The 25,384-nt window shown below is 44.2% G+C and overlaps 3 protein-coding genes across 9 annotated transcripts in view; 1 reads left to right on the top strand and 2 right to left on the bottom strand.

Annotated features, from left to right (window-relative positions):
• IKZF3 (IKAROS family zinc finger 3) overlaps nt 1–2,257 on the top strand; it is a 78,736-nt gene extending 76,479 nt beyond the window's left edge. For all 3 annotated transcript variants that reach the window (XM_023502350.2, XM_023502351.2, XM_023502353.2), the window contains one exon: nt 328–2,257. In XM_023502350.2, coding sequence (XP_023358118.1) covers nt 328–1,031 — 704 coding nt within the window. In that variant the 3' untranslated portion in view covers nt 1,032–2,257. The remainder of the gene's footprint in view (nt 1–327) is intronic.
• Nucleotides 2,258–13,825: 11,568 nt separating this feature from the next.
• LOC100927521 (retinol dehydrogenase 8-like) lies at nt 13,826–18,631 on the bottom strand. Its single transcript, XM_031966197.1, has 6 exons — nt 18,432–18,631; nt 18,008–18,169; nt 16,235–16,414; nt 15,843–15,936; nt 15,124–15,307; nt 13,826–14,737 (listed from the first exon to the last, which is right to left on the bottom strand). The coding sequence occupies exons 1-6, from the start codon at nt 18,526–18,528 to the stop codon at nt 14,498–14,500; spliced, it is 957 nt and encodes a 318-aa protein (XP_031822057.1). The 5' UTR covers nt 18,529–18,631; the 3' UTR covers nt 13,826–14,497.
• A 700-nt stretch (nt 18,632–19,331) lies between these two features.
• GRB7 (growth factor receptor bound protein 7) overlaps nt 19,332–25,384 on the bottom strand; it is a 36,827-nt gene continuing 30,774 nt past the window's right edge. For 4 of the 5 annotated variants that reach the window (XM_031966194.1, XM_023502373.2, XM_031966193.1 and 1 more), the window contains exons 5-15: nt 24,925–25,046; nt 24,565–24,642; nt 24,093–24,230; nt 23,610–23,720; nt 23,163–23,258; nt 22,864–22,944; nt 22,387–22,503; nt 20,915–20,975; nt 20,690–20,777; nt 20,467–20,560; nt 19,332–20,084 (exon numbers count right to left, since the gene is read on the bottom strand). In XM_031966194.1, coding sequence (XP_031822054.1) covers nt 19,938–20,084; nt 20,467–20,560; nt 20,690–20,777; nt 20,915–20,975; nt 22,387–22,503; nt 22,864–22,944; nt 23,163–23,258; nt 23,610–23,720; nt 24,093–24,230; nt 24,565–24,642; nt 24,925–25,046 — 1,133 coding nt within the window. In that variant the 3' untranslated portion in view covers nt 19,332–19,937. The remainder of the gene's footprint in view (nt 20,085–20,466; nt 20,561–20,689; nt 20,778–20,914; nt 20,976–22,386; nt 22,504–22,863; nt 22,945–23,162; nt 23,259–23,609; nt 23,721–24,092; nt 24,231–24,564; nt 24,643–24,924; nt 25,047–25,384) is intronic. The other variant, XM_031966195.1, reaches the window with a different exon arrangement.

Raw genomic sequence — 25,384 nt, 5'->3', positions numbered from 1 at the left:
AACAAAACCACCCTTTTTCATTCAGTACAGCTCACCAATCATTTCAGCCCAATCTTAATGTGTCTACATTTCTCCTGTCACTGGGGTTCCCAAAATTTTGTGCAGGAGGTTACAATAAAACTGTTGCTCACCTTAATATTAGTGGCTGGTAGCTGGTGGCCTCTGACATGGATCAAACCTATAACTCCATAAATGGTCACTACTATTTGCATTCCATGTTCTATAATGGACCACACAATCTCCCACAATCTGAAAACTCTTTGAATAATTCTGAGATCTCCATGACTGTATGGCTCCAGTCGTAACTCATTCTTTTCTGTCTTGTAGGTGAGAAGCATCATTGCTTTGAAGTCAATTATAATTCCAGCTATATGTATGAGAAGGAAAGTGAGATGATGCAGACTCGGATGATGGATCAGGCCATTAATAATGCCATCACCTACCTCGGAGCTGAGGCCCTGCGTCCCTTAGTGCAGACCCCTCCTGCCCCAACCTCAGAGATGGTCCCAGTTATCAGCAGCATGTACCCCATTGCACTTACACGCACAGAGATGGCTAACGGTGGCCCTCAGGACCTAGAGAAGAAAAACATCCACCTATCAGACAAGTGCCTGCCTTCTGAAAGAGGCCTCTCTCCCAATAACAGTGGCCATGATTCCACAGATACAGATAGCAACCATGAAGAACGTCAGAATCACGCCTATCTGCAGAACCACATGATTCCTCCCCGGGCCAGGAATGGGATGCCACCCCTGAAGGAGCTGTCCCACTCCTATGAACTTCTCAAACCCCCACCCATCTGTCCTCGAGATACCATCAAAGTGATTAACAAAGATGGAGAGGTGATGGGTGTGTTCAGGTGTGACCACTGCCGAGTCCTCTTCCTGGATTATGTGATGTTCACCATTCACATGGGCTGTCATGGTTTTCGTGACCCTTTTGAGTGTAATATGTGTGGGTACCGGAGCCATGACAGGTATGAATTCTCCTCTCACATTGCTAGAGGAGAACACAGAATCATGTTAAAGTAAATAGCTCAGTTTCCTCTCAGAGATTTATATATTGAGCATCACTTTAAAAAAACAACAGCAGCAAACAACCAGCATCTTCATTTTGCCAAAGCTATACAACCTCAAGTGATTTTCCATATCAGTTATGATGTAAAAAGCGTAATGTCTTCATTAACCGCCTAAGAGATCTACTCTCAATCAATAATTTCTCTAGATCCATGGTATTTGTATTGAGAGATGGGTTTTTATAGCATTTTTTTTCCTCAGGGATTTTATATTATAGAACTGCAAACAAGGGAACCTTTCATTTTCATCTTCTATAATAACACAACTCAACTTTTTGTTGAAAAGTTTGTCAAACAATTCTCTGGCTGTGCTCTATGAAAGCTTGGAGATGACATCTATCATAAACAGTATCATAGTATCATAAACAGGGAAAATTGACCTTGATCAGAAAACTGACTCAGAATTCTGTATGCACTTAAACCTTGGACTACATAGATTTTCAGGAGGGTGTGAGGGAAGATATTACCAATTACCATGTAAAGAACAAGGAAAGAATAGCAATGTGATAGTTTATGTGATACAAGGGACCTAATTCACCATTTGAAGACCTCAAACTCAACATCAAATTGACCAGCTTTAGACCAGCAGTATGTGTTCATCCTGCTTCTCATTACTATCCTTCCTCCCCCAATTCTCTAAGAACTGTTTTTGGTTAAGCAAAATACTGTGAAAGGAATTATATATAAGAAGAGTCATCTTTTATAAACAAAGACATATGGTCATTAAAACATAACAAATTATCCATAATGGAACTCAGCACCAACTTCCTTTTCCCAGAGATGAGGAGTATCTTAAGAGGGAAGAGAAATGGTTCAGCAGTTTAAACAGTAGAAACAACTGCCTACACAATCAGCAATCATTATTCATTAAGTGCCTACTGTATGCCAGGTACCATGTTCTTCTGACTTTTCACAATTTATTGTAACAAAGTCAAGGTAGATCTGCCAACCATCCTGAGCCCAGAGATTTTTACAAGATTAAAAAAGACTGTTTAGTTGCATATTACCTCCCCTACCTCTAAGGAAGGTTAAATACTTGCTGGAAAGTCATAGGGATAGTGTTTTTTCAGACCAGACATTGCTCATCAGAGAACTAAACCTTCTCATCATCTCCAGTCATCCTGCTCTATATCTGGCCACTGGACCCAGGAGGAGGAGAAAGTGAAGCTGGTGACTTTGCACAACTCTCCCTCGCTTAAATCCAAATCACTTGCATGTCCTGGCATCACCTCCCTGATGTCATGGTCCTCTTCCAGAATGAAGGACAAACAACCCTTCTGATGCTATGAGATCCTTAGTAAGATGACAGGTTTACATTTTGATAGATTTGATCCACCAAATTCAACAAATATTAAGCATCTGTTTTGTGAAAGGCACCAGGCAGAGACTTTGGGTATACAAAAATAAAAATGACAGAATCCTCTCTCCTAAGACACTCATATTTGTCTGTTCTCCATTAAAGGAATTATATCAATCACAATTCTGGTGGAGAGAGTTGATAACCCTTAATATAAAAGAAAGATATGGAACAGAGAAAAAAGAGTTCTGGACTAAGAAGATCTTGGATCTAGTTCTAGCTCTGCCACTCCCTGTATGACTTTTGGCAAGTCATTGTATTTCTCAAGAGCCTTCATTTCCTCATCTGCAAAACAGGGTGTCTGACTAGATAATCGCTAAAATTCCTTCTTGCTCTGACAGTCTGATGTTGGGATGATTACAGAGCCTTTTGAAGCTTTCTAATCTATTAAGACTAAGTGATATCATTAATGTATGTGTGTATGCATAATTAATTATTGTTGCACATTTTTTTGATATTGCACATTGATTTGATGTGCAAATATATTTCAGTTTTTCCTTAAACGTCAGGTCCTGAGGGACATGAAGGGGGACTTAAAGGGAAAAGATATCTTGATTCTCTCCCAAAATATACACAAAAAGTAATACAATTAGCTTCAAAGAAATTTTTATTTCAAATTAGGAAAAATTCTGCGTGGTGGAACAATTCTATGCTACCCATTTACAAGTGAAATTAAGTTTCATTGAGAATTTTTACTAAATCTCGAATTCCTGGCAGATTAGAGATTTATGTGATTTCATTGGTAGAGGGGGCTTTTGGTGAGAGTTTCATTCTCCCCTTGATTGTACAAATCACAAATCATCCTTTGCAACTTTGCCTTTTCTCACTCATGAGAAGTTAACCTGGGATGTTACCTGGGGCAATAGAGACAGCTTGCTGTAATAGAAAGAATCCTGGACTTGGAAGCTGGGAGATCTGGTTTCTAGTCCTGGACAAGTCTTCAGGCTAATTTATCTATAAAATAAAGGCTTGGACAAAATACTTTCTAAGGTGTCTAGCTACTTCTATGTCATTTTCAATCCATAACATTAGTATTTGTATGGTATTTGACTCTATACTAAGTGAGATTCCCCAGTAAAAAACAAAACAAAACAAAACAAAAACTCTCATCATTAAGATTTAACAAATTTGTTTAAATATTTAGGAGGTTTAAATATTTAGGAGGGAAGAGAACGTGTTTGGAGATAAATGTTAGTCATCTTAACAGAAAATTATCACAAGATTTTGTTCCACCAAAGATAGGATATTTTATTACATTCATTTATCCATTCACCTTGTTCTGATGCCTGATCAATTCCCCAAATGATGCCCATTTTACCAGAAATACATTTTTCTAGGGAAAGAGGACATTAAGTCACACACAGCCTACTTCTTAATACTAGACTTCCAAGGATGGGACAAAATGTATCCAATTTATGTAATATTTTGCCTGTGAAAATTATTTATTTTCAGTTTCATAGTCTAATCCTGACAAAGTTATCTATTGGAACTCATAGAACAAACTATTCTTTCTGAACACAGCCTTGTAAGCTTCTTGAGAAAAGTGGAAAGGACGGTTTGGTTTAGAGCTATAATCTAGTAGCTTTCTTGGGACAGGGGAACTTTTGCAATAGCTGCAAATAGATAATTCTGTTAAAAGTTACTTTTTAATATCAGGACCTAGAAATATAGAAAGCAGACCTTTAGCTCTCAACTTCCACTTTCCTATCAAATCTCCTCCTGCTAGGCAAGGATTCCACTTCCCACCTAGGAAGCCATAGTAAGATAAACAATCAGCCTCTGAAAAGTCACTTGAAGCTAACGAGACAAATGTGGCATGGGTGTGGGCAGGGAAGAGAATAACTGTTATGCAAAGAGCCACTGAATATCAATTTTTTTAATAGATACAACATATTTAGTTTTGAGTAGTTCTCTTTCCCTTTCCCCAATATAAAAAGTCCTCCTCACGCTCTTATAGTCACAGTCCAAAAAAAAGCAAGTTAACCTGATATCTTATCAGTCTCAATTCTTGCCTGCCTCGCTTCTAACTTTACTGATAGATTTCCTCACTATTCAGTGTAGTAGTAAGGCATATGCCACATTGACTTGACATTGACTTGAAGATGACTGCTAATTGAAATGGACTATTTTTATAAAATTTCTAATTACAAAAATTTACTTTCATTTCTATCAATACCAATAAGAAAAAAAATCTCATTTTCCCTAGCCTTCCCTCTTTCCTACTGGCTAACTAAAGGGATTTAGGTATTAAAGAAGAAAGCACATTACTGAGCGATTCTAGAGCAGCTTGAAAGAATGGTATAAAGATATAATGTGACCTCTTGGAGAGGAAGGGTGATGCCAGTGAGGAAGTGGGGCCTCCAGGCTATTCAGATAGATGAAAGAATTTAGACCTTTTGGAAATTCAAAAGCTTAAATGAAAATGGAGTGAAAATCAGAATGATGTGATTTTTAAGGGGCTAGGGCAATTCATCCTAGAGTTAGAGAAGATGTGAGAAATACTGATAACCATGGAAGGTTTAGGAGATGAGCTTCTCAGGACAGAGGAAAAGTTGATGTGAACAGAAATCAGGTTCAAATCCAATTCGGATTTTATTTTAATTTAACTTTATTTTAATCTATTCTCAGCTATAAAGGAACCCTGCTTTTGTAAGGGCCAAAAGAAATAAAACTGATAAAGATAGATGAAAGGGGGGAAAAAAACTTGTGGTCCTAAAGTAAGAAGCAGAAAGAAGAGTCTTAATGAACTTGGAGGGGATGTGAGTTACAAGATACCTGTCACTTACCTAAACTGTATGTAATTTGGACCACAAAACTTCCTCACCATTGGAAAGTTGTTTTCTTTGCACTAGGAATTGGTTAACTGCCTGTTCCAACCCATACCATTACAGTGGGGTGAGGGTATGTTGCTGAAGAAACCAAATAGTTCAAGCTATGAGTCAGTCCCAAAGGCATCTATGAAGGAAGAAAATCTCCCATTACTCTCTTAGATTTCAATAATCAGAAATTACTCATTTACAGCAGAAGCAATGAAGCTATCTATTTGCTAGTTCCCATTCCTCAGGAGAGAATCTGAGCTCCAAGAAGGATACCATGGAGAACCAAGTTACATCATCCAGGTATTCTCACCTAGAAGTCTTAAGCCCCAAGGTCATCATCCAACAAAATGAAATGAATTATATTTTTAAAGGTTGTTTTTCCCTTTTAAAATAACTTGGTCTTGTGATATATTGGGGCTTTGTGATTCTTTGTGAGTTGAAAGGAGAATGTTAGTGGTGAGAAAAGTTAGTTAGTGATAGAAGTATATGCATACGCCTACCTCAGGGGATATTATATAGAATTATATAGGGTAAACAATTCCATGTTTAGAATTAGTTCTGGTTTTAGATAAAGATTTACTTGAGATGATTATATCTTTTAGTGATTTACTATACCAGTGTCCCAAAGACTTCAGAGCTTATAATTTTGAGCCCAAGCCAGAGTCCTGAACTTGAACTAATTAGGGGAGGTAGCTTCTCAATACTAAATATTGACATTGATATTTATTCCTTGATTTTATTTTCTTTATGTTGTTTTAAGATATATATGAAGAACATTTGTCAGAGTTTTGTGCCTTCTTAAGAAGGGAAATCATATGAATTTATTAGCATTAAGTACTCAGATTCTTGATGTATTCAGGGAAACAATGTGCAGTTTTTATAAGCCTCTAGCTTGTAGCCTCCAACAATTTATAGTTTTTTTCCTCAGTCAGTGCCCTAGATCCTTTTTTTCCTACCATTTTTACTCTATGCCTGGAGAGGTTCTAACTAATCCTCTTCACATCTAATTCCATTCTCCTCTCACCTGCACCCCTCCTCCCCATCTGCAGAGGCCCTGAGCAACCAGTTTCTCTGTTTTCCTAGGTGGGTAACTTAGAACTTGAGTCTCCCACAAACACAGCAGAAGCCTTTTAGCTAAATCAGCTAGCCTTATTCCCATCTCATCTCTGTAAGGATTGTCCTAGGTCTTGAACTTCATAAAATAATAGACAGAGGACATCCCTCCCCCACTTTTTTTTGGAAGACCTATCCTTGCCCTGGCTATGTGTATGGAAACTATATCATTGTGGGTTATAAGTGGTTAGTGGGTCATTTAAAGAGCAGACACCCCTTCAGCTAGACAAGTGGCTTTGAATGCTTAAGTTCTCAGGCTCTGAGCGGGTGTGAGGGATCATTTTAGCAACTGGAAAAACCAAGGCTTTATTTTTAACTTTTGGTTTCCAAAGCCACAGGTGTGGTCTGTGGATGGCCTTGATCGCCTGAGTGACTAGGGTAACATTGAGAAAGAAACTGAGGTCTCAGCCTCAGGTTGCCTTCCCACACATCACTGAGTTAATGGCCTCTAAGCAGGAGCAAAGTTGAGGTAGAGAACTATATATCTCACTAGGTTGTTTTTTGCACTTTTGTGACTTAGGCCCCTTGTTAATCGTTTCTCTTATTGATACCATGGGCAACCTTCTTCATGTGTGGCTCCCCAAAATAACCCCATTGCCAAGCAAGCATTGGTATCATGCTTACCCCACTTCTAGTGATCCTGTGCATTGTGTGATGCTGATATTCTGGCAATATGAAATATTCATTTGCCATAAGATGTCCAGATTCTCTAAAGACCAAAGCTTCTGTAATGTAGCAATGCCTAACCATTGTTCAAATTTCAATATGTCCTTGTGTTAAAAACAAGGTTGTTTAAGTGTTTAAAATTTATATATGATTTTTTTCAACAGGGAAAAAAATAAAAATGGTGTGTTTGAAACTAGACATGTTTGACATTTAGTTTGTAAAGGGATTTGGACTCAAGAGTTTTCCTATTCTCTTTGGATCATGGGTTTTATTCCCCTTTAAAAATAAAACATTTGAAGGTCTATATGAAAACATCTGAATTCTCTTCTGGGATCCTATTTAGAAGCAGGCTATGTCACAGGAGACAATTTTCTTTTTCCAGTTCATCCAAAGTGCCAAGATATTGGGTCTCCTCCCAGTCACACCTGCCAAGTGATGGCATCCACACCCATCCTTAACTCTACTGCTCCAGTTCTCTTGGTCTCTTATCAGAAAGAGAACCTTCCTCCCCCAGCTGAAAGGTTCTTTTTTGCCTGCATAATATGTAACAATATGAGAAATAATTCCGAAATCTGGCAGAATTAGGACTTAGAGAATGCAGAAAGCAACAGTTATTTTTTTTACCATGGTGGGGAAACCAGTAATGACCTAGACTCCTGGATACCTTGATCCATAGCCTAGCATTGGAAAGCTAAATCCCACCAGCTTTGGAGATATGTGATTGGGAGAAGACTGAAGAGATCCCACCTGGAAGAGAAAGGAAAAGTTACACTCTTCTCACTTTGCTCAGACCCTTTGCCCCAATTTCCATCCTTTCATTTTTTTAGAGTTTAAGTAATCAAACACAAGTTGAACTTTAAAGCTTAGTCACAGTTCCAGTCTATGCAGTATTTAGAAAACTGAAATATCAAGTCCTTGGTATGTTTTAGATGAGGCCGAACATGTGAGATGGGGAGCTCTTAGGGAAATGATTAGACAACCTGCCAGTTTCTGGGTTCTTGAGTCTCCTAGAAAATCCTGATTGTAGTTAGAGAAGGAGCTTTAAAAGCAAAACTAATACTAGTTCCAAGCTTGACCAACCCAAACCTGAGAAACAGGACTGGATAATAGACTATATTTTTCACATGAAATATACACCCAAAAATATGGAGAATTAAGAATACAAAGTCATTCCCCAATTGACAAATGATCAAAGCATATGAAAAGGCAGTTTTCAGGTGATGAAATTAAAGCTCTCTACTGTCTTGTGAATAATTACTCTAAATCATCATTGATTAGAAAAATGCAAATTAGAATAATTCTGAGGTTTTACCTTATATCTATCAAATTGGCTAACATGACAGAAAAGGAAAATGACACATGTCAAAGAATATGTGGGAAAATTGGAACACTAATGCATTGTTAGTGGAGAGCATTCTGGAGAGCAATTTGGAACTATGCTCAAAAGGCAAATGCCCTTTGATCCATCAGTTCTGTTACTAGATATGTATCCCAAAGAGATCATGAAAAAAGGAAAAAGAGCTACATGTACAAAAATTATGGTGGCAAAGAATTGGAAATTGAGAGAATGCCCATCATTTCGGGAGTGGCTGAATAAGTTGTGGTATATGAGTATAATAGAATTACTATTGTTCTATAAGAAATTATAAACAGGGACATTTCAGAAAAACCTAGAAAGATTTATATGAACTGATGCTGAGTGAAATGAACAGAACCAAGAGGACATTATACACAATAACAGAACATTGTTGATGGTCAACTGAGACCTAATGAATGACCTTATCTTAAAAAGGCCAAGGTCTCCTATTGCATCAAAGACCACTTCCAGTCCTCTTGATCTACATCTGGTCTCTGAATCCAATGGTTTTGGAAAGGAAAGTGAGGCAGGTGACCTTGCACAGTCCTCTCTTACTTAAATCCAAGTCATTTGCACGTCATAACATCACCTCCCATGTCAAGGTCCTCTTTGAGAATGAAGGACAAATAACAACAGCTCTTCTCAGCAATACAATGATCCAAGAAAATTCCAAAAGACTCATGATTGAAAATACTATCTACGTCCAGAGAAAGGAACTATGGAGATTGAATGAAGATTAAAGAATATGGTTTTTATTTTCTTTGTTTTTGGGGTTTTTTTGTGACTTTTCCCTTTTGTTCTGTTTCTGCTATCACAACATGACTAATGTGGAATATATTTTCCTGATTGCACATATATAACCTATATCAGATTGCTTATTGTCTTGGGGAAGGGAAAGGGAAGAGGGGGAAAGGGGAAAAATTTGAAACTCAAAATCTTTTTAAAATGAATGTTTGAAAATTATCTTCACATGTAATTGGAAAAATAAAATACTATTTAAAAAAAAACAAACAAATATGGAGATCAGTTATGAAATCTCCAAGTCAGTTTTTTCAATAGGCATCCAATCTTGGAAAACATCTATCTCCCTCAACTTCATTGTAGTTTGATAAAGCAAAATAATAATAGCTCACACTTGTGTAGGATGTTTGAGGTATATAGCACACATATGATCCCCATTATCCAGATAATGAAATTAAAATGAGAAGTTGTTGAGAGGATTTGTCTAAGATAACACCGATAATAAATGGCAGAAGCTCAACTCAAGCCAATAACTTGACTTCAAGACCACTGCTCTTTTCATAGATGGATCTGTGATCTCATTTATGTGAGTGTTCTCTTCACCACCCATGTTTTCTCATCTTGTTTGACTCCTCTTTCTCCACGTCTTCCCACAAGTCCATGATATGGAATCCATCCATTGTGTTGGAGATCTGCCTTTTCTTTAGCATAAGAACAGCAAAGGAAACCTATTTAAAAGCAGAAGGGCTCCTGGAAGCCCAATACTATTCTGAACTTCCTTCCCTTCTTCATTCCCATCCCTCATTCACTGAGAGGGAATGGCTTGGGGGATGGGAGATGGGAGGACAGGGAGTCTCATTCACCAATAGGCTTTTTCCTTTAAAAAAAAAAAGTAGCAATATTTAAAGAAATATTCTCAGTTCCAATAGAGCAGTAATGAACTGAACCTACATTGAATTCCCAATCCCTATATTTTTGCCTGCCTGCATTTTTTATTTCCTTCACGGGCTAATTGTATAATATTTCAGAGTCCGATTCTTTTTGTACAGCAAAATAACTGTTTGGACATGTATACTTATGCTGTATTTAATTTAAACTTTAACATATTTAACATGTATTGGTCAACCTGACATCTGTGGGAGGGAATGGGGGGAAGGAGGGGAAAAATTGGAACAAAAGGTTTGGCAATTGTCAATGCTGTAAAATTACCCATTCATATATCTTGTAAATAAAAAGCCTTATTAAAAAAAAATAAAGAAATACTCTCTAAACAAAAATAGGAAACAACTGTCTTATTGTGAGCCCTTCTAGAAAGAGAGACCAAGTAATATGATCTTTCCCCCGGAAGAACCAATCCTACTCAAAAGAAGAAAAAATCCCAGAGATTTATAGTGTCTCATTTTCCAGATGAAGAAACTGAGACCAGAGACTTTGGAATGACGGCCATACAGACAGATTAAGCATGAAAGTTGCCTCATTTGGACTCAGCTCTACACTTTACTGTAAGATAGCTTGAAACAGCTCCTTCTAAATCAATCCATCAATAAACATTCATTAAGTGCCTCCTCTGTGCTAGAAGCTGGAAATATAAAGTCAAAATTGAAAAGATAAAGAAAGCTTGCCTTCATTTGTTCTTGGATACCTTATTTAGTGCCTGTTCAACTGAGCTGCTCCTTTTTTTCTTTCATGGAGTTCATAAGTGAAGTTGGCAATAGGGCACCCACTGTGCCCTTCGTTACTACCATATTCCCTAGCAATCACTAAAAACATTCTTCACATGTGATCCCACAATAATCATAAGATTGTGGAATCTGAATCTAAAAGGGACCCCAGAATCCATGTAGTCTGGACCCCACTCACTGTACAGATGAGAAAACCTAATACCCACTGAGCTGTAAGCCCCAAGGTGAGGGGAAGAAGAAAAATATTTTTCCAACTTTTTTTTATTCTTTTCCCCAGGTTTCCGGGGCCTGAAGAAAGTCCCAGAGGTGACAAATCTTCAGGGAAGGAAGGCATAAAAAAGTTTCAGAAGGGAGTCAATAGAGAAGTAAAACTGAACAAGTCAGTGGCCACCCCCCCCCCCTCCTCCCCAAATCACAAGTCCTGGCTACTGACACATTCCCAGCTCAGACAGTAGTTTGCATAAAAGCCCCCAAATTTGCACCTGGGGAAGGGAGATCACCAGGGTGAGACTCCCTAGATGGGAATAGAGGCTAGGGGTTGAGGAAGGAGGTCAAAGAAAGTCTCTAGGGAATCTGAGATGCTGAGATTGTTTATTTGAAAACTTAATTTTAGCTTATTAAACAGTTCTTCTCATCACATCTTCTCCTGTGATGACCAGAGGAAAGAGCATGAGGGCAGGAGGGATGGAGGTGAGAGTGTGTGACATATGGCACTCTCCCTGCCCCCTTTCACAAAGTATGGGGAACAGGAAGAATTGAAGAGACCCATTTCCCATCATCTATACCCCACCTCCTCCCTTTGCCCCCCTGGGCCCAGCAGAGCAGTTTAGTCAAATAAACCACAGTTCTGAGGGTGGCTGGTGGATGGGAACTGGAGAGGCTGACACTACCAAGATATGTCCTCCCTCATAGTTGTTTCTTCCACTATTTCAGTCCCTTCTTCTCCCAACTCCCCTTCATTTCCACACCTTCACCTGGGTTTAGGGCGGAAAAATACCATCTCCCACCCCCACTGGAATTATGTTCTCTGGCCCACACGTGTAAAACCTCTGCCTTCATCATCTCTCCCCTGTCCCTGCCCCAAGGACTGTAGGGAGAGAGTCAGTGGCTCTTGAGGCAGAGATATGGAGACACTGACCTAAGAGTTAGAGCACTGGTTCAATTCCCATCTTTGCTATTAATTCTCTGTGTCCTTCAGTGAGCCATCATAGAGATTTTTAGAGTTGAAAGGGACCTTAAAGGTCAGTTACCTTATCACTTTACACATGAGAAGACTAAGGTTCAGAAAAATAAGATTTGCTCGTGGTAACACAGCCAGCATGTTTCAAAAGTGGGATTCTGCATTAAAATGAGGGCAATGACCTAAAAACATTGAAAGGAATATATCGTTTAGAGTCAGAAGACCTCTGTTTCAATCCCTAGCTCTGTTACTTCCAGAGTAACCTTAAAGGAAGTCACTTAAACTACTGTCTTCCTTTCTCATCTGTAAAATTAAGGGAGTTAGAGCAGATAATTTCTAAGATGCTATCTCCTTCTCCCCCCAGCCCACATGCACATAACGGTGCATCATTGCCCTTCCTCTCCCCAGATCTCTCTCTTCCCTTCTATCCAAAGTCAACTGTTTGTTCAAGACCTTCCTCAAGTTCCCCAAAGACAATCCATCTAAGGTGCTGAGAAATTAGGATAACAGTATTGAGTACTTTCTGGCTGAGCATGAGGCGAGACCTATGGGTAAGAAGAAGGAGGTTGAGGGCAGGAGGGGGCATCAGGCACTTTCTCAAAAGTTCCAGCATAGAACTTGCAAAGGGAAGCAGGTGGTGGAGAAATTGTCTCCTGAGCACTGTAGACCTGGGAAATGCTGGGTTTCTGAATAAGGCCACTGAGTGAGGGAATTACTCCCAACTCCCACACTCCCCTGCCTCACACTCTCTGCCTCAGTTTTTCCAATTGAAGCCACCAGGGCTCAACGTAATATTGATGTGTAGGGGGGACGACCTGGATTCTCAGGCTCTGGGGGAGTGAGCAGGTTCCAGAGGAAGGAGGTCGCAGCCGCATCCGGAGGTGCCAAAGGGGGGGGGGGCAGTGTAAGATGGAAGACGGGGGTGGGGGGGATGGTGATAAAAGGAGAGGGGCAGCAGCACTTCTGAGAAACAGCCCCAGCGTCCCAGCAACCCACAGCCCCCCCTCCTCTCCCCTGTGGCTTCACAGCTAGCTCCCTACAGCCGCCCACAGATCTGTGGGGCCTCTCCGGGGGCTGGGAGGTCCTGATGGAGGCGCAGGGTGCTGAGGGACTGGAAAAGAGGGACCAAAGCGTTTACTACAAAATTTACTACCGAATAGAATAGACAGGAAAGGAATCTGGGGGTGAGTGATGCTGAGTGGGTCCTCTGACATTTTTGGGGTATCTCTCCAACGTCCAGTCCACTCTCCTGGCCCCTGAGGATAAGGGGGAGGGTGGGGGCGGGGAAAGAGAGGGCAGGCTCAATAAAACCAAGACACCCTTGGCTGTTCCCACCTGTCCCCTTCTCCCTCACCGCGCCCTGCCCAGTATAGAAACACTCCTATTTCACCCCGGGCCAGAATCCAGAAGTGAAACTGCCCCTCCTGTCACGGCTTGGCGACCCCACGGCTCCACCCTTCCGGGAACCAGCTGCCCGTGGATCTCCAAGTTTCTAATAGAAATTAGCCTTGTTGGAGAAAAAACCGGGGGAGGGGAAAGCTCAGCAGAGGAACAGAAATGGAAGGGAGGGGGAAATGAAGGCAAGGGGAGGAAGGTTATGGGAATGTCTTTATACTCTTCATCTCCCGCCTCTGAGTATCCGCTAGGAACCGCGTGGGACCAAGACTGTCAGAGCCAGTCAGAGCCGGGCGCGGCCTCCTGAAGTTCCCACGGATGGTCACTGGGTGTCACTACAGCCGCACGGCTGAGCTCGGTTCCGGGGGTCCTGGCGCAGAGAAACCCTAGACCTCTTTCGCTGTACCTGTTGGCACTGCCATCCCACGCGCCCCCCCCCCCCCCCCCCCCCCCCCGCAGTCCCGTTCCGCGTGCAGCACACTCACGCCGGGCCCGCGGCTCCGAGCTCCAAACACACGTGCCAAGCCCCAAACACGTATCCCAAGCCAGGCAGGGGCTGCTGGGCGCTTTATTTGTTCCGATTCTTCCAAGGATATCGCTCTCCATCAGTCCCGGGTCGGGCATCCCTTAGCTGGCTCTCTCCCCCTCCCCCCGCCACCCAAGGCTCGCAACCCCCGCTGCCCGCCTCAGCGGGCTCTTCCTTCCATCCCAGTAGGATCGGGACGTCGAGCGCTTGGAGTTCCAGCGTGACTCCGTTAGAGCAGGGACATGCCTTCCCATACCTCCAAGCCTCGGTTTTCCCCTTTGAAAAACGAGAAGGGGGCGAGGGTTTGTACTAGACCGTACCAAGTGTGGGTTACTGGCATCTCGGCTGCTGAATAGGAGGAAGAGAGGAGCCCGCACAGCTCCGAGTCCTGTACTCCTCTATACTCCGCAGAGCCGGCGCCCCCGACCCGCTCCCCAAGCCCACGTCTCAGGACGCTCCACTGGGGGAAGGGAGGTGGGGTGGGGTGGGTAGAAGGGGATTCCCGCGCTGGGCAACGACTGAGGGGAAGCGAGCGAAGCCTCTTCGAGCTTGCCCCCAGCCCGGGGAGGCACGGAGGGGACCCGGTTCAGCGGAGGCCGAGCAAGCGTAGAGCCTGGCGGACCTTGCGCGCCTTCCAGCGGCAGAGGCGCACGGCCTGAAGGCTGGCCCGGAGCAACGACCCGTGGCGGAACACCAGGCTGTAGAAGGCTGAGCCGGCCAGTTGCCCCGACGGGTCGGCGCTCTTCAAGGCCAGCATGGGTGTGTAGGCCGGGTTGGTTTGGTGGCGGAAGGGGGGGCGGCGGGCACAGATGACCTTCAGGGTGTGCTGCAAGACAAAGCTGGGCACTCAGACTTCGGGGTCCAGCGCCACCGAGACTCTCAATCCACCCACCCTCACACTACTGCAGCGCAAACGTGGGTCTCGGGGGCTGGGCATAAATAGGCATAGGGATTACCAGACTCCGGGAAAGAGGATGTTTCTTGGATTCAGGGGCGAAGGGATTTGGTGTTTTCCCAGAGATTGGAAAGGTAGGGAAGGGAAACTTAGTGGAACTTTTTAGTGGGGCTTCGTGAAGGAATGATGGATGCCAAAGAGAGATGGCTTATTGGAGCTTTCCAATATCCCGGGGAAGTCGGTTTCGTTGGGAAGTGAGGCTGGGAATGGGATCTGAGGGCCACAGAAGACAGATGTCCTTCCAGGAGGATGCCCACCTCGGCTACATCCTCGGGGCTCTGGCTCAGGCTGGCAAAGAGAGCCCGGGAGTTGGGCAAGTAGATGCTGGTGAAGATGTCTGCAGTCTCAGAGTCAGTGCCAACACAGTCCACCTGCTCTACCCCGGAGTACAGCTTTCCCTCGAACTCTGAGGTCACAGGGCCTGGCTCTACCAGTGTAATCCTACAAGGAATCCCCCTGTCCTGACCCTCTGGGACTCGATCCTCAGGGTCACCTTCATGCCAGGTTTGTGACAGAAGGGACCTTAAGGTCCATCTAGTCCAGGGGTTCTTAATCTCATTTTTGTGTCCTGGATCCTTCTGGCAATTTGGTGGAACCAATATCCCCTTCTCAGCAAAATGTTCTTAAATACATAAAATGAATATACACAATTACAAAGGAAACCAATTGTACTGAAATAAAGAGATGGAGGAAGGTATTTCAGGGACTCCCTGAAATCTATCTACAACCTTCTCATCCATCTCCTCATTTAGCAAGGAGAAAGCAGGCCCAGAATTTCAGTGGCTTTCTCACATTAAGAGAGCCATAATTCTGTACTCAGACCCTGACTCTGCCCGTATAGAACACATCACCTGCCACCCTCCAGTATTTCCTTTAACCTTTGAGGCTGGGCCAGCCCTGAGTGCAGGGAGCTGAGATTTCCAAATATTCTCAACCCCTCTCTAGTTGCCACACTTCCCCAGCTTGTTCCACTCACGAAATGTTGAACCGAAGAGCCTGTACCAGGAGACTCTCACAGAAACCCTCCACTGCAAATTTGGAGGCTGCATAGATGTCATTGAACATGATGCCTGATAGGATAGTTGGAAGAAGAAAGAGAGTATTCACAATTTCCCCTGAAGTCCCCAAGAGAGATACTTAGATCTTTCCATTTCTTAAGAGCCTTTTCCTATAGAATCTGACATCCTGACCCTCCAAATTGCCATGTTGTCCAGTAAGGAGCCCCAGAGATTGATAAGAAGAGAGAAACTTGGATCTTATACTCTTACAGTCACCACAACCTCCAATCCCCAGTAACCCCAACAGCTACCCTGACTCCTCTCAGGTCCCTCCCTCATCCCTTATTATCTCTTCACCCCCATCTCATACCCTGCAAACCCATGATGCTGCTGATGACCACAATGTGCCCCCGGCGTTGGCGCTTCATGGCAGGCATCAGTGCCCGGACCAGTTGCACCAACCCAAAGAAATTGGTGTCCATGACTCGGTGCATGTCATCCAGAGACAGTGATTCTAGTGGTCCAATGAGCCCTATGCCTGCATTGCTTACTGAGAAACAGGGCAAGAGGTAGAGTCAAACAACTGGAAATTCCTTTTCCAATTTCCTCTCCAACACAGGTTATCTATTCCCGGGACCAGCTAAGCATAAGCCTTTACCCATGCAGGATCCCTTCTCTCAGAAAGTTAAAATCTGCTGCCATTTCAAGCATTTCCCTGCTTCTGGGTAGTGATAATTTCTCCTCTTTCCCAACCCAGATTCTGGGGCGCAGGGGAATGTTATTAGACACATTACCTTGAAATTTAATCCCTCTGAATTTTCAGTTTATCTGTAAAAATGGGCATAATATGCTACCTGCCTCACAGAATTTTTTGGATCAATTCACATAAGGTGCATGTATCAGCTACTCTTCCCTAGGAAAGGAGATGATTCCCTTTTCCACTATCTGGTTCCCTGAAAGGCTTCCATCATCTATTTTATTGCTCCAGTCTCCTAACTAATTCTCCATGAAAGCCAGGAATAACCTCTGAACATTGCATTGCATATTCTTTCGATATCAAGAGGAGCAGATCTATTTCCCCCCAGATTTCTGAAGTTAATAAGCATTCCTAGCCTCTAACTTGAGTTTTTCTCCCCTCCACAATTAACAGCTGACTCCAAGTATTTTACTAAGGTTGTTACCAAAATAATATACTTGAAGCTTAAAAAAAAAAAACTCTCAAAACTACTATTATAAGAGGCAGTGTAATAAGGTGGTACAATAATATTTCTAAGAGGAGGCATGTAGAGTGGTATGAACAACAGATTTGAAAGGCATCTGGGTTTGAGGGGCAGCGAGGTGGTGCAATGGATGGCATGGTGGATCGGAGTTCTAATGTGACTTCAGATATTTACTAGCTGTGTGTCCCTGAGCAAATCACTTAGCCCTATTTGCCTTGATTTCCTCTTCTGTAAAATGAACTGGAGAAGGAAATATCAGACCACTCCAGTATCTTTGCCAAGAAAGTCACAACTGAACAGCAGCAGACTGATTCTAGGATTGGTTCTGCTGCTAATTAGCTGTGTATAATAGAACTGGAAATGCCTTTTTCTAGTCTAATCCTTTATTTAATCAAGGGGGAAACAGACCCATGGTCAGCAAAGTAGTAAAAATCTTAGGCAACTCAAGTCTCCTTGCTGAGTCAAAATTTTCTTCTCTAAAATGGGATACGAGAGACATTGAAGTAAAGGCTCAAGAGCCTTGACTTTACAACCTGGCTTTGCATGCTAGCTCTGTTATTTATTAGCTACAAGTCACAACCTTTCCAGATTGTACTTTCCTCCCAGTCATGATCCAAAGAACCAGTGATGAAACAGGTTTTCCCCTTCCCCAGAGAAATGAGACTCAGGGTGCAGAATGGGACATACATCTTTGGACATGGCTAATGTGGGAATTTGTTTTTACAAAGATGTGGCTTTTCTTTCTTTTTACTTCCCTTAAAGATAGTAGAGGTGGGAGAGAGAAAAACATTTGTTAATTTAAAAGAATTAATCCTACACAGATCTCTTAAAAAACAACAACAAACCCTCCCTCCTAACCCTCTCTTTTCTAGCTGTCTCTTTCCACTGCCTAGAAAGGTAACTTTCCCAGATCTTCTAGTCACCAAGGATGTCCACATATTGTCCTGGAAGCTTATTCAGGTAGCGGGTGATGGAGCTCTCGTCACAGACGTCCAGTTGCCCAATCTCTAGGGTTTGACCCAGAGCCGATCCAGCTGCTTCCTCTAGGGGTCCACGGCAATTTAGGTCCCTCATGGTGGCCAGTACTGGATAGGATTAGGGAGTAGGTAATTCAAAACAAAGATTATGCCCCAGGAAAAGCTTTATTTACTGGGGTGAGAAGTGGGGAGAGTGAGGAGAAAGGAGTCACAAGAAAGGGCTGGAGTACCCAGCCACTAGGGCCCTAACATTCCTGGGGCACACATATCGGGCTGTATTTTGAGGTATAAGGGATGTTAAGGAGCAGTTAGATGGTTGCTCAGTCTCCCCCACAACAGTTTCTGAATGGAGTTTGGGAGTGTCATTTACCTTTGAAGCGGCCCTGGGAATCAGTGGCCAATCTCACAGCCAGTGCCAACCCGATGCCTGAGGAACAGCCAGTGATGAGGACTGTTCTGGGAGCCATGGGGGCACAGCAGGAACCAGGATTGGTCTTGGCAGTTGCCCCCTGTTCTAACCTCTCTCTCCCTGCTGGGCTTTTCTCTGGCCTGATAAAGGGAGGTTTTAATCTGTCCCTCCCACCACAGGGCACTAAGTTTCCAAGGGTTAAATCCTTCTACAGATTCCAAATCTGAAAAGCAGATTACAACTCGCCTCTTGGTGCCTGCCTGGACCCTGGCACCAAGCTCCCCACATGTAGGGGATTAGTCAGACTGCTGAACAGGCGTAGGACAGAACAGTGGGGGCTCGAGTCACGCGCTGCCCTGAGGATGCCAGATGTAACCAGGTGGGCACCAGGGCCAAGCAAGAGCAGAGAAACCACCTTTGGGTCATTTCAGGACATCTCCACCCCTAGCTGGTTCTCAGGTCAGGGGCAGGGAATCTGTCCAAAAGAGACAGTGATGGTCTAGTAGAGAAGATACTGATCTAGGGGTTAAGAGACCCAGTTTCCAGTCTCAGCTAACTATGTGACCCTTGAATGGAAGCAAATTACTCCCTTTCTCTGTACCTCTGTTTCCCCTGTAAAATGAGAGGATTAGACAGTCTCAAAATTCCTTTTCTAGCTCTGATGTTCTCAGATTCATGTGGCCATCTTCCCAGTGTCCTTGGCAGTCTGGGAGCCCTTGAAATCAGACTCTCAAATCTTAGTTTCCTCTTATGACAGATGCCAGAGCCTACTTCATCCTCTCCCTGCCCCCTCCGCTTTCTCTTCTTCAGCTCCAAAAACCCAGTTCCCCTCAACCCTTCCCACAAGAAAAAACCCAACCAGAGATCCAAAAATAATTTTTATTGTAACTGGTATAAAACAAGGCAGATTAACTGGCCACTAAATTTGTACAAGGCTGGGGATGCCCCTATCCCCTGCCTCCCAGTTCTCTCATAATGCCCTGCCCCAGGCTCCACAGCTTTAGAGACTGAGAGAACCAGAAGCTCAGTGCTGGGGAGAAGGGGGAGAAGCCATTCCTAAGGTCTTGGGCTGAGAGGGCGGCAGAAGGGAAGGGGGAAATTCCTATGCCTGGATGGGAAGGAGAGAAGGAAGAAGAGAATCAGAAAACTGAAAGAGAGTAGAAAAGGCAAGGAAAAAGAAACTAGAAAAAATAAAGAAGGAAAGAGAAGGAAGTCACAGCAGGAGAGAAGAGGAATAGGCTCCTTACTCCTGTATGTGTTCCCACCAAGATCCAAAGTGCATTGATTCACAAACCCTATTCTTTGAGGAGTCTGCCAGAAGTGGGGGCATGTCTTCCAGGGCTGCTGAGGTACAGGCTTGGTGGGAGGAAGAGAAGGATCCCCCTGTAGTTTTGGCCATGGGCAGGGGAGGATGAGAGAGACAAGATCCCTCTCTCTGTGGGAGGGAAGAATTGTCAGAATCACCACTCAGAGAGCCACCCGGGTACAGCAGTGACGGAGTGGGCAAGGCAGGATGCCCCGGTTAAGCTGATGAAACTCCACCAGCTGCAGGAGGTCAGTAAAACGTGTCTGCCCTTCATCCATGCTGAAGTAGAGGCGGCCCTCCTCCTCGCTCTGGGTGGGGGGGGATGGAAGCAGGAGGTCAAAGAGAGAGAGGTGAGCTTGGAATCTCCCCGGTGTCCCCTGCCATTTATCCCCATAAAAGAGAGCCAGGCTATAGGGTTCCTCCCAACATTCATTGCTTCCTCAAGTAGCCTTTGTTAACTCCCCCCTAACCACCTAACCTCTTCCTGCCCCTCAAGGACTTCACAGCATCTTCCGGTTATGGAGGGAAGGGGGGGGGGATGTGGAAGTCTGTATTCCTGGAATTTATTGGGGGATTCTACTGGGCAACTAGGAAAGGGGAAGGGGATCTGCTAGGAGGAAGAGCCAGGGAACATGTAAGGATGGAACCCATGGGAGCCCTTAAGGATGTGCAAGGGAGGGTGTCACTCACCGGAAGGATGAGATAGTGTTTCACCTTCTGCAAGTGACACAAGGAAAGGACAAAGCCTTGGGGGTTGCGCTGACTCTCTCGTACTAGAAACACACTGCCAAGGCACAGAATGGGACACATGAGCCAGTTTCGTTAGGTATTCTTCTCATATAATTTCACACCCATACACAAGCCCAGGATCCTGACCTTCCTGCCACTATTCCCCCTACACCCTTAATCTTACCCATCAACCAGGCCCTGCTGTCCAATAAGCCTCTGGGTGTCCTCCCGAGAGATGCGCCCATGGAACCAGGGCTGGGAACGGTGAATGGCTGAGAGGCGGAAGAAGGAGAAATCTAATACCTGATTTCAGGAAAGCCTTCCTCCCCCCCCAGTCACAGCGGCAATTTGAACGTCTCATCTTCACCAGAGCAATGGTGCCCCCTGCCACCCACCCCAAGGCCCCCACCTGAGCTGAGGGTGCTGCCTGGGCAGGGAGTGGGCAGGCTGTATCTGTGATTTGTCTTCTTCTAGAAGGAGGTGGGAAGGAAGAAAAGAAGGAATCAGTTGGTGGCTCTGAGTTTCTCTCCAAGACCCCAGAGTCCTGTCTCCCAGATACAACAGTCGGGGGCTAGTGCTTCCTGGCATGCCATCAGAACTGAGGGTCCTTTCACCTAAAAGGTCCTGCTAACATAGCAACTAACTTCAGGGACTGGGCAAGAGGAACCAGGTGGGAGAAAGAAATATCTATCTGGAAATTCAGTTCCTTACATGAAAATGGTAGCAAAGCATACAACTTGACCCTAAAGCTTAGGTAGATGAAGCAATATGACCTAAAGGAAATACATATATGTACACACACACACACACACACACACACACACACAGAAAGAGAGAGACAGGCAGAGAGACAGAGACACTGTGGATGCAGGAATTCCTAAACTTTTTGTGTCATGGACCCTCCTTTGGCTGTCTGGCCAACTGGTCCTTTCTCAAAATTAAATTCATAAAGTAAAATATATAGGACTCTAATGGAAGTCAATTATATTTAAATACAATCAGTCAATAAATATTTAACATGTTCCTACTATGAATTAGGTACTATGCTAAGTAGTACATTGAAGATACAAATAAAAAACAAAGATAATCCCTACCCTTAAGGAATTTATAATCTAATGGAAGAAGAAAACAGTTATCAAAACTGAAAAAAAAAAAGAACAAAAAAAAAAGAAAAACATACTCAGAGATCATAGGTTAATAACCCCTGGAAAAACACGTATTTATATATTTATTTCTATATAAATATACAGAGAAAAGGAGGGAGATGGACAAGAAAGGAGAGGGGAAAGGCTGAGAAGAGGGGGAAAGAAGAAAGTACATAGAGGAAGCAAAAAAGAGAAGAGGAGAGAGGAGAAATGAAAAAGAAGAAGGAGAAGAGGGTAAAAATGGAAAGAGGGAGAATAGGGAAAGAGGGAGGAGTAGAGAGAGACAGGAACAAAGAGAGGAGGACAGGCAGAAAGAAAGCATTAAGCCCTGCACTATGTGTCAGGACTATGATAAATGCTGGGGCTACAAATATAAACAAGTAGGACAATTCCTACCTTCAAAGAGTTTATATTCTAATGGAGGAAAACAATACATAAAAGAAAAGGGGGGATGTGGGTAAGGAATGTTGCCAACCCTGATTCTAATATTTACTCATTAAATAAGCCTGGGCAGGTCTCTCAAGCTCTCTAAGCCTCAGGCCAAGTGCTGAAATGGCTGTCTGTGTATTATATATCTGGGCGAAGAGAATGCCAACTAAACAAAAATCACTGGGCCTTGACTTATGGTTATCAGGAGTCTTTGGTCCCAAAGCTGGTACCCTTAAAGAACCCCCCCTTACAATTCCTAGGCCTTCTGTCCCTGCTGCCTCCCCCTCTCCCCACCTTCTTTTCTCACCCTCCAGGCTTGGGCTTCTTCCAGTGCTGCACTCAGAGCTTCTCTGGGATTCTCAATGACTCGTCCAGCATGACCAGAGAAGTCCATAGCCACCAGAGTATTGTCTGAAACACTCCTCTAAGGAGAGAGAGGGAGACAGAGAGAGGAAGGGGGGGGGGAGGGAGAAAGAGAGAGAGGAAAAAAAGAGAGGGGAGAGAGAAAAAGAAAAAGAGCAGAGAGAGAAAGAGGAAAGAGGGAGAGATAGTGTGTGTGAGAGAGGAATGGAGAGAGGAAGGGAAAGAGGGGGAGAGAGAGAAAGAGACAGAGGGAGGGAGGGAAAGAAGGGGCGAGAGAGAGAGAGAGAGAGAGAGAGAGAGAGATGGATGGGTAAGTACATGATATCAGACTCCTCAAATGGGTGGGGCCATGCCACCAGGGATCCAACCACCCTTGGTGGTCTGGGGCGGAAAAAGTGTGCCAACATTAGGAAGCACTCACCAGGGGTGTAGGACCAAACCAGGATGGGCGAATTCGTCGGGATTGCATCTGCTGGTAATTCTTATAAAGCTGCATTCCATACTGGGGAGATAATAGGAGAGAGGTCTCACTGGAAGTTCCTTTAGGGAAGGGACTCTGTCCTGCCTATCTGACTGAGAGCATGGACTAGGTCTCCCCCATCAGACTGGGGAGCCCCTGGGAGCCTTTCCTTCTCCCTCTTCTGTCCAGGTTGGAAGCTAAGGTTTGGGATCCTGGCTACCATTTAGGTCAATGCCTTCCCTGCTAGTGATTTCAGGTACCTTGAAGAGGCGGAAGGCAGCTACCCAGCAGCTGCGGCTCTGCTCATCTTCGCTGCAGAAGACGCGAAGTCCCTTTGGGCTACGTAGTTTATTAGGCTGAGGAAGAAAGAACTCTTTAGGGGCCAGAGTCTTGTTCTTCCCTCCTACTAACCTTGAGACCTTCCTATCATGCAACAAGGAGACCTGTGTGAACCCGCCCTCCCATTTTCTCCTCTCTGTAGTCGAGCAAGAATCAGGAATTCTGGAGGTTAAGGGGGGAAAAAAAGAATGAATGAGACCAGAGAATTGTAGGGAGAATGAAGTTCTGTAGTTAGAGCTCACTGGGAATTCTGGGGAACTTGGAAGCCAAGGAGATAATAAATTAAAAGAACTAGTAATCAGGATTGTAATCACTAAAAGAGCAGAGTCAGGTGTTAGAGGCTGTGGTGTTAGGGTCAAGTCTCTCACCTTGACACAAAAGCCAAAATCAGTGGGCAACCCGTAGAGCTTTCTGCCCTGCGTCACTAGGTACACATTGGACTCATTTACATCAGCCACATACTGTAGATGCCGGGGGTCCTAGATAGAGGAAGACAGGTGGCTTAGGCTGGTATGGTGATGAAAAAGAGATCTGAATTGGAAGAAAAGATCACACCAGGCTGCCTGCAGTGTGTGTGGAGAGCTGGGGGGAAAGAAGGGAGGGTCTCAGGGGCAAGTGCTAGGGAGGGCCCCAGGGTCTTTGAGGGAGAGGAGTCCCAAGTCCAAAGCTTGTTTTGCCTTTTAGGCATGGTCACAGATGGGCTCCTCCTGCCTCAATTGCCCTGTTGAGATTATAAGGTCCAATTTCTGGGGGTCCCAAAGAGGTAGAGGAGCCATTCCTTTGGTATTCCTGAGAGATGGCCAGCCTGGGTGTCTTTCCCATGGGGGTGGGTGTCTGTAGAGGCTCCCAACCTTGGAAGTGCCCTTGGTGGAATAGTAGAGGCCGGAGCGTCGAAGGAAGCAATAGAAACGTTTCCAGAGCTTGCGTCCTGATCCCCGAAGCTGGAGGAAACCCTGGATTTCAGGGCAGCTACCTGCATTGAGGAAGTTCTGGGGAAAAGAAGGTTAATTTGAGATGGGGGTCACAGGAACAGAGATATAAAGGTGGAAGAGATCTTAGAAGGATACTAAGTCCAGGCCCCTCCCTCTTTTTTACAGTTAAGGAAATTTAGGCACAGAGTTAAGTGACTTATCCAGGGTCACATAAAAAGTGAGGGTCTGAAACAGGATTTGAAGTCAGAGCTGGCTGAATCCAAATCCATTGAATAGCCTTGCCATATGCCAGCTGATATGAAGGATTTTTTTAAAAAGGGGATTAAGAAGACCTTTGTGGGGAAGGATAAAAATCAGAAGACCTGGAGGTGGGAGGAAGAGGGCCCCTCACCTGGATGAGCTCCTCATGGGTCATGCGAGTGTTGGTATCTAGACAACTAGAGACCATTACCTCTGGGAACAGGGAGTGCTGAGAGGAAGCAAAAGAGAAGGTCAGAAGGGGACAAAAAGCCAGCCCTTCTCATCTACCCCACCAGCCCCTCTTTCCACCCTGGGCCCAGCAAAGCTGCTCAGTCAAATAAACTACAGCTCTAGAGGTGGCTGATGGGTGGGGACCCCCAGACTCCCAATCTTCATCATCCACCACATCTCCTCTTCCTTTCCCATTCCAGCTCTAAACATACACACACACAGACACACACACACACACACACACACACACATACATGCTCACATATGCATGCTTACTCACTGGGGAGCTCTTGAAAAGTTCATATTTGGCAAAGTTTTTTCGAAAGACAAAACGACTGTCTCCCCCGACAGACCAGGAAGCTTGCACCTCTACCACCGACTCATGATCCTCCAGTCCCCGCTCTAGAAACACAGAAGTCATAACTGAAAATCTCCAAGCATGGTTTGTGTGTACACATAGATATGTGCATGTACAAAGGCAGCTAGATGTGCAGTGACAGTCAGGCCTGAAATCAGGAAGACTCAACTTCACGGGTTCAAATTTGAACTCAGATACTTCCCAGCCGTGTGACCCCGTCTACCTCAGTTTTCTCATCAACAAAATGTGCTAGAGAAAGAAATGAGCAGCGGCTCCAGTATCTTTGCCAAGAAAGCCCCAAATGGAGTCACAAAGAGTTAGACATGATTTAAGTGACTGAACCACTGTATACATACATGGCCATATGTGTATTTCTAAATGT

This window comes from Sarcophilus harrisii, chromosome 4 (genome assembly GCF_902635505.1).
Source record: "Sarcophilus harrisii chromosome 4, mSarHar1.11, whole genome shotgun sequence".
NCBI lineage: Eukaryota > Metazoa > Chordata > Mammalia > Dasyuromorphia > Dasyuridae > Sarcophilus > Sarcophilus harrisii.
This window is presented reverse-complemented; position numbering and strand designations above follow the sequence as displayed.

Bases quoted from the DNA above. Each gene is read 5' to 3' on its own strand.
- LOC100927521 (XM_031966197.1), bottom strand. From the start codon at position 18,528: ATGGCTCCCAGAACAGTCCTCATCACTGGCTGTTCCTCAGGCATCGGG. The intron at 16,415-18,007 runs GTGACTAGAAGA...CCTGTTTCTCAG, and splicing joins ACAATATGTGGACATCCTTG to TAAGCAATGCAGGCATAGGG. The intron at 15,308-15,842 runs GTGAGTGGAACA...GATTCCTTGTAG, and splicing joins GCTCTTCGGTTCAACATTTC to GATTACACTGGTAGAGCCAG.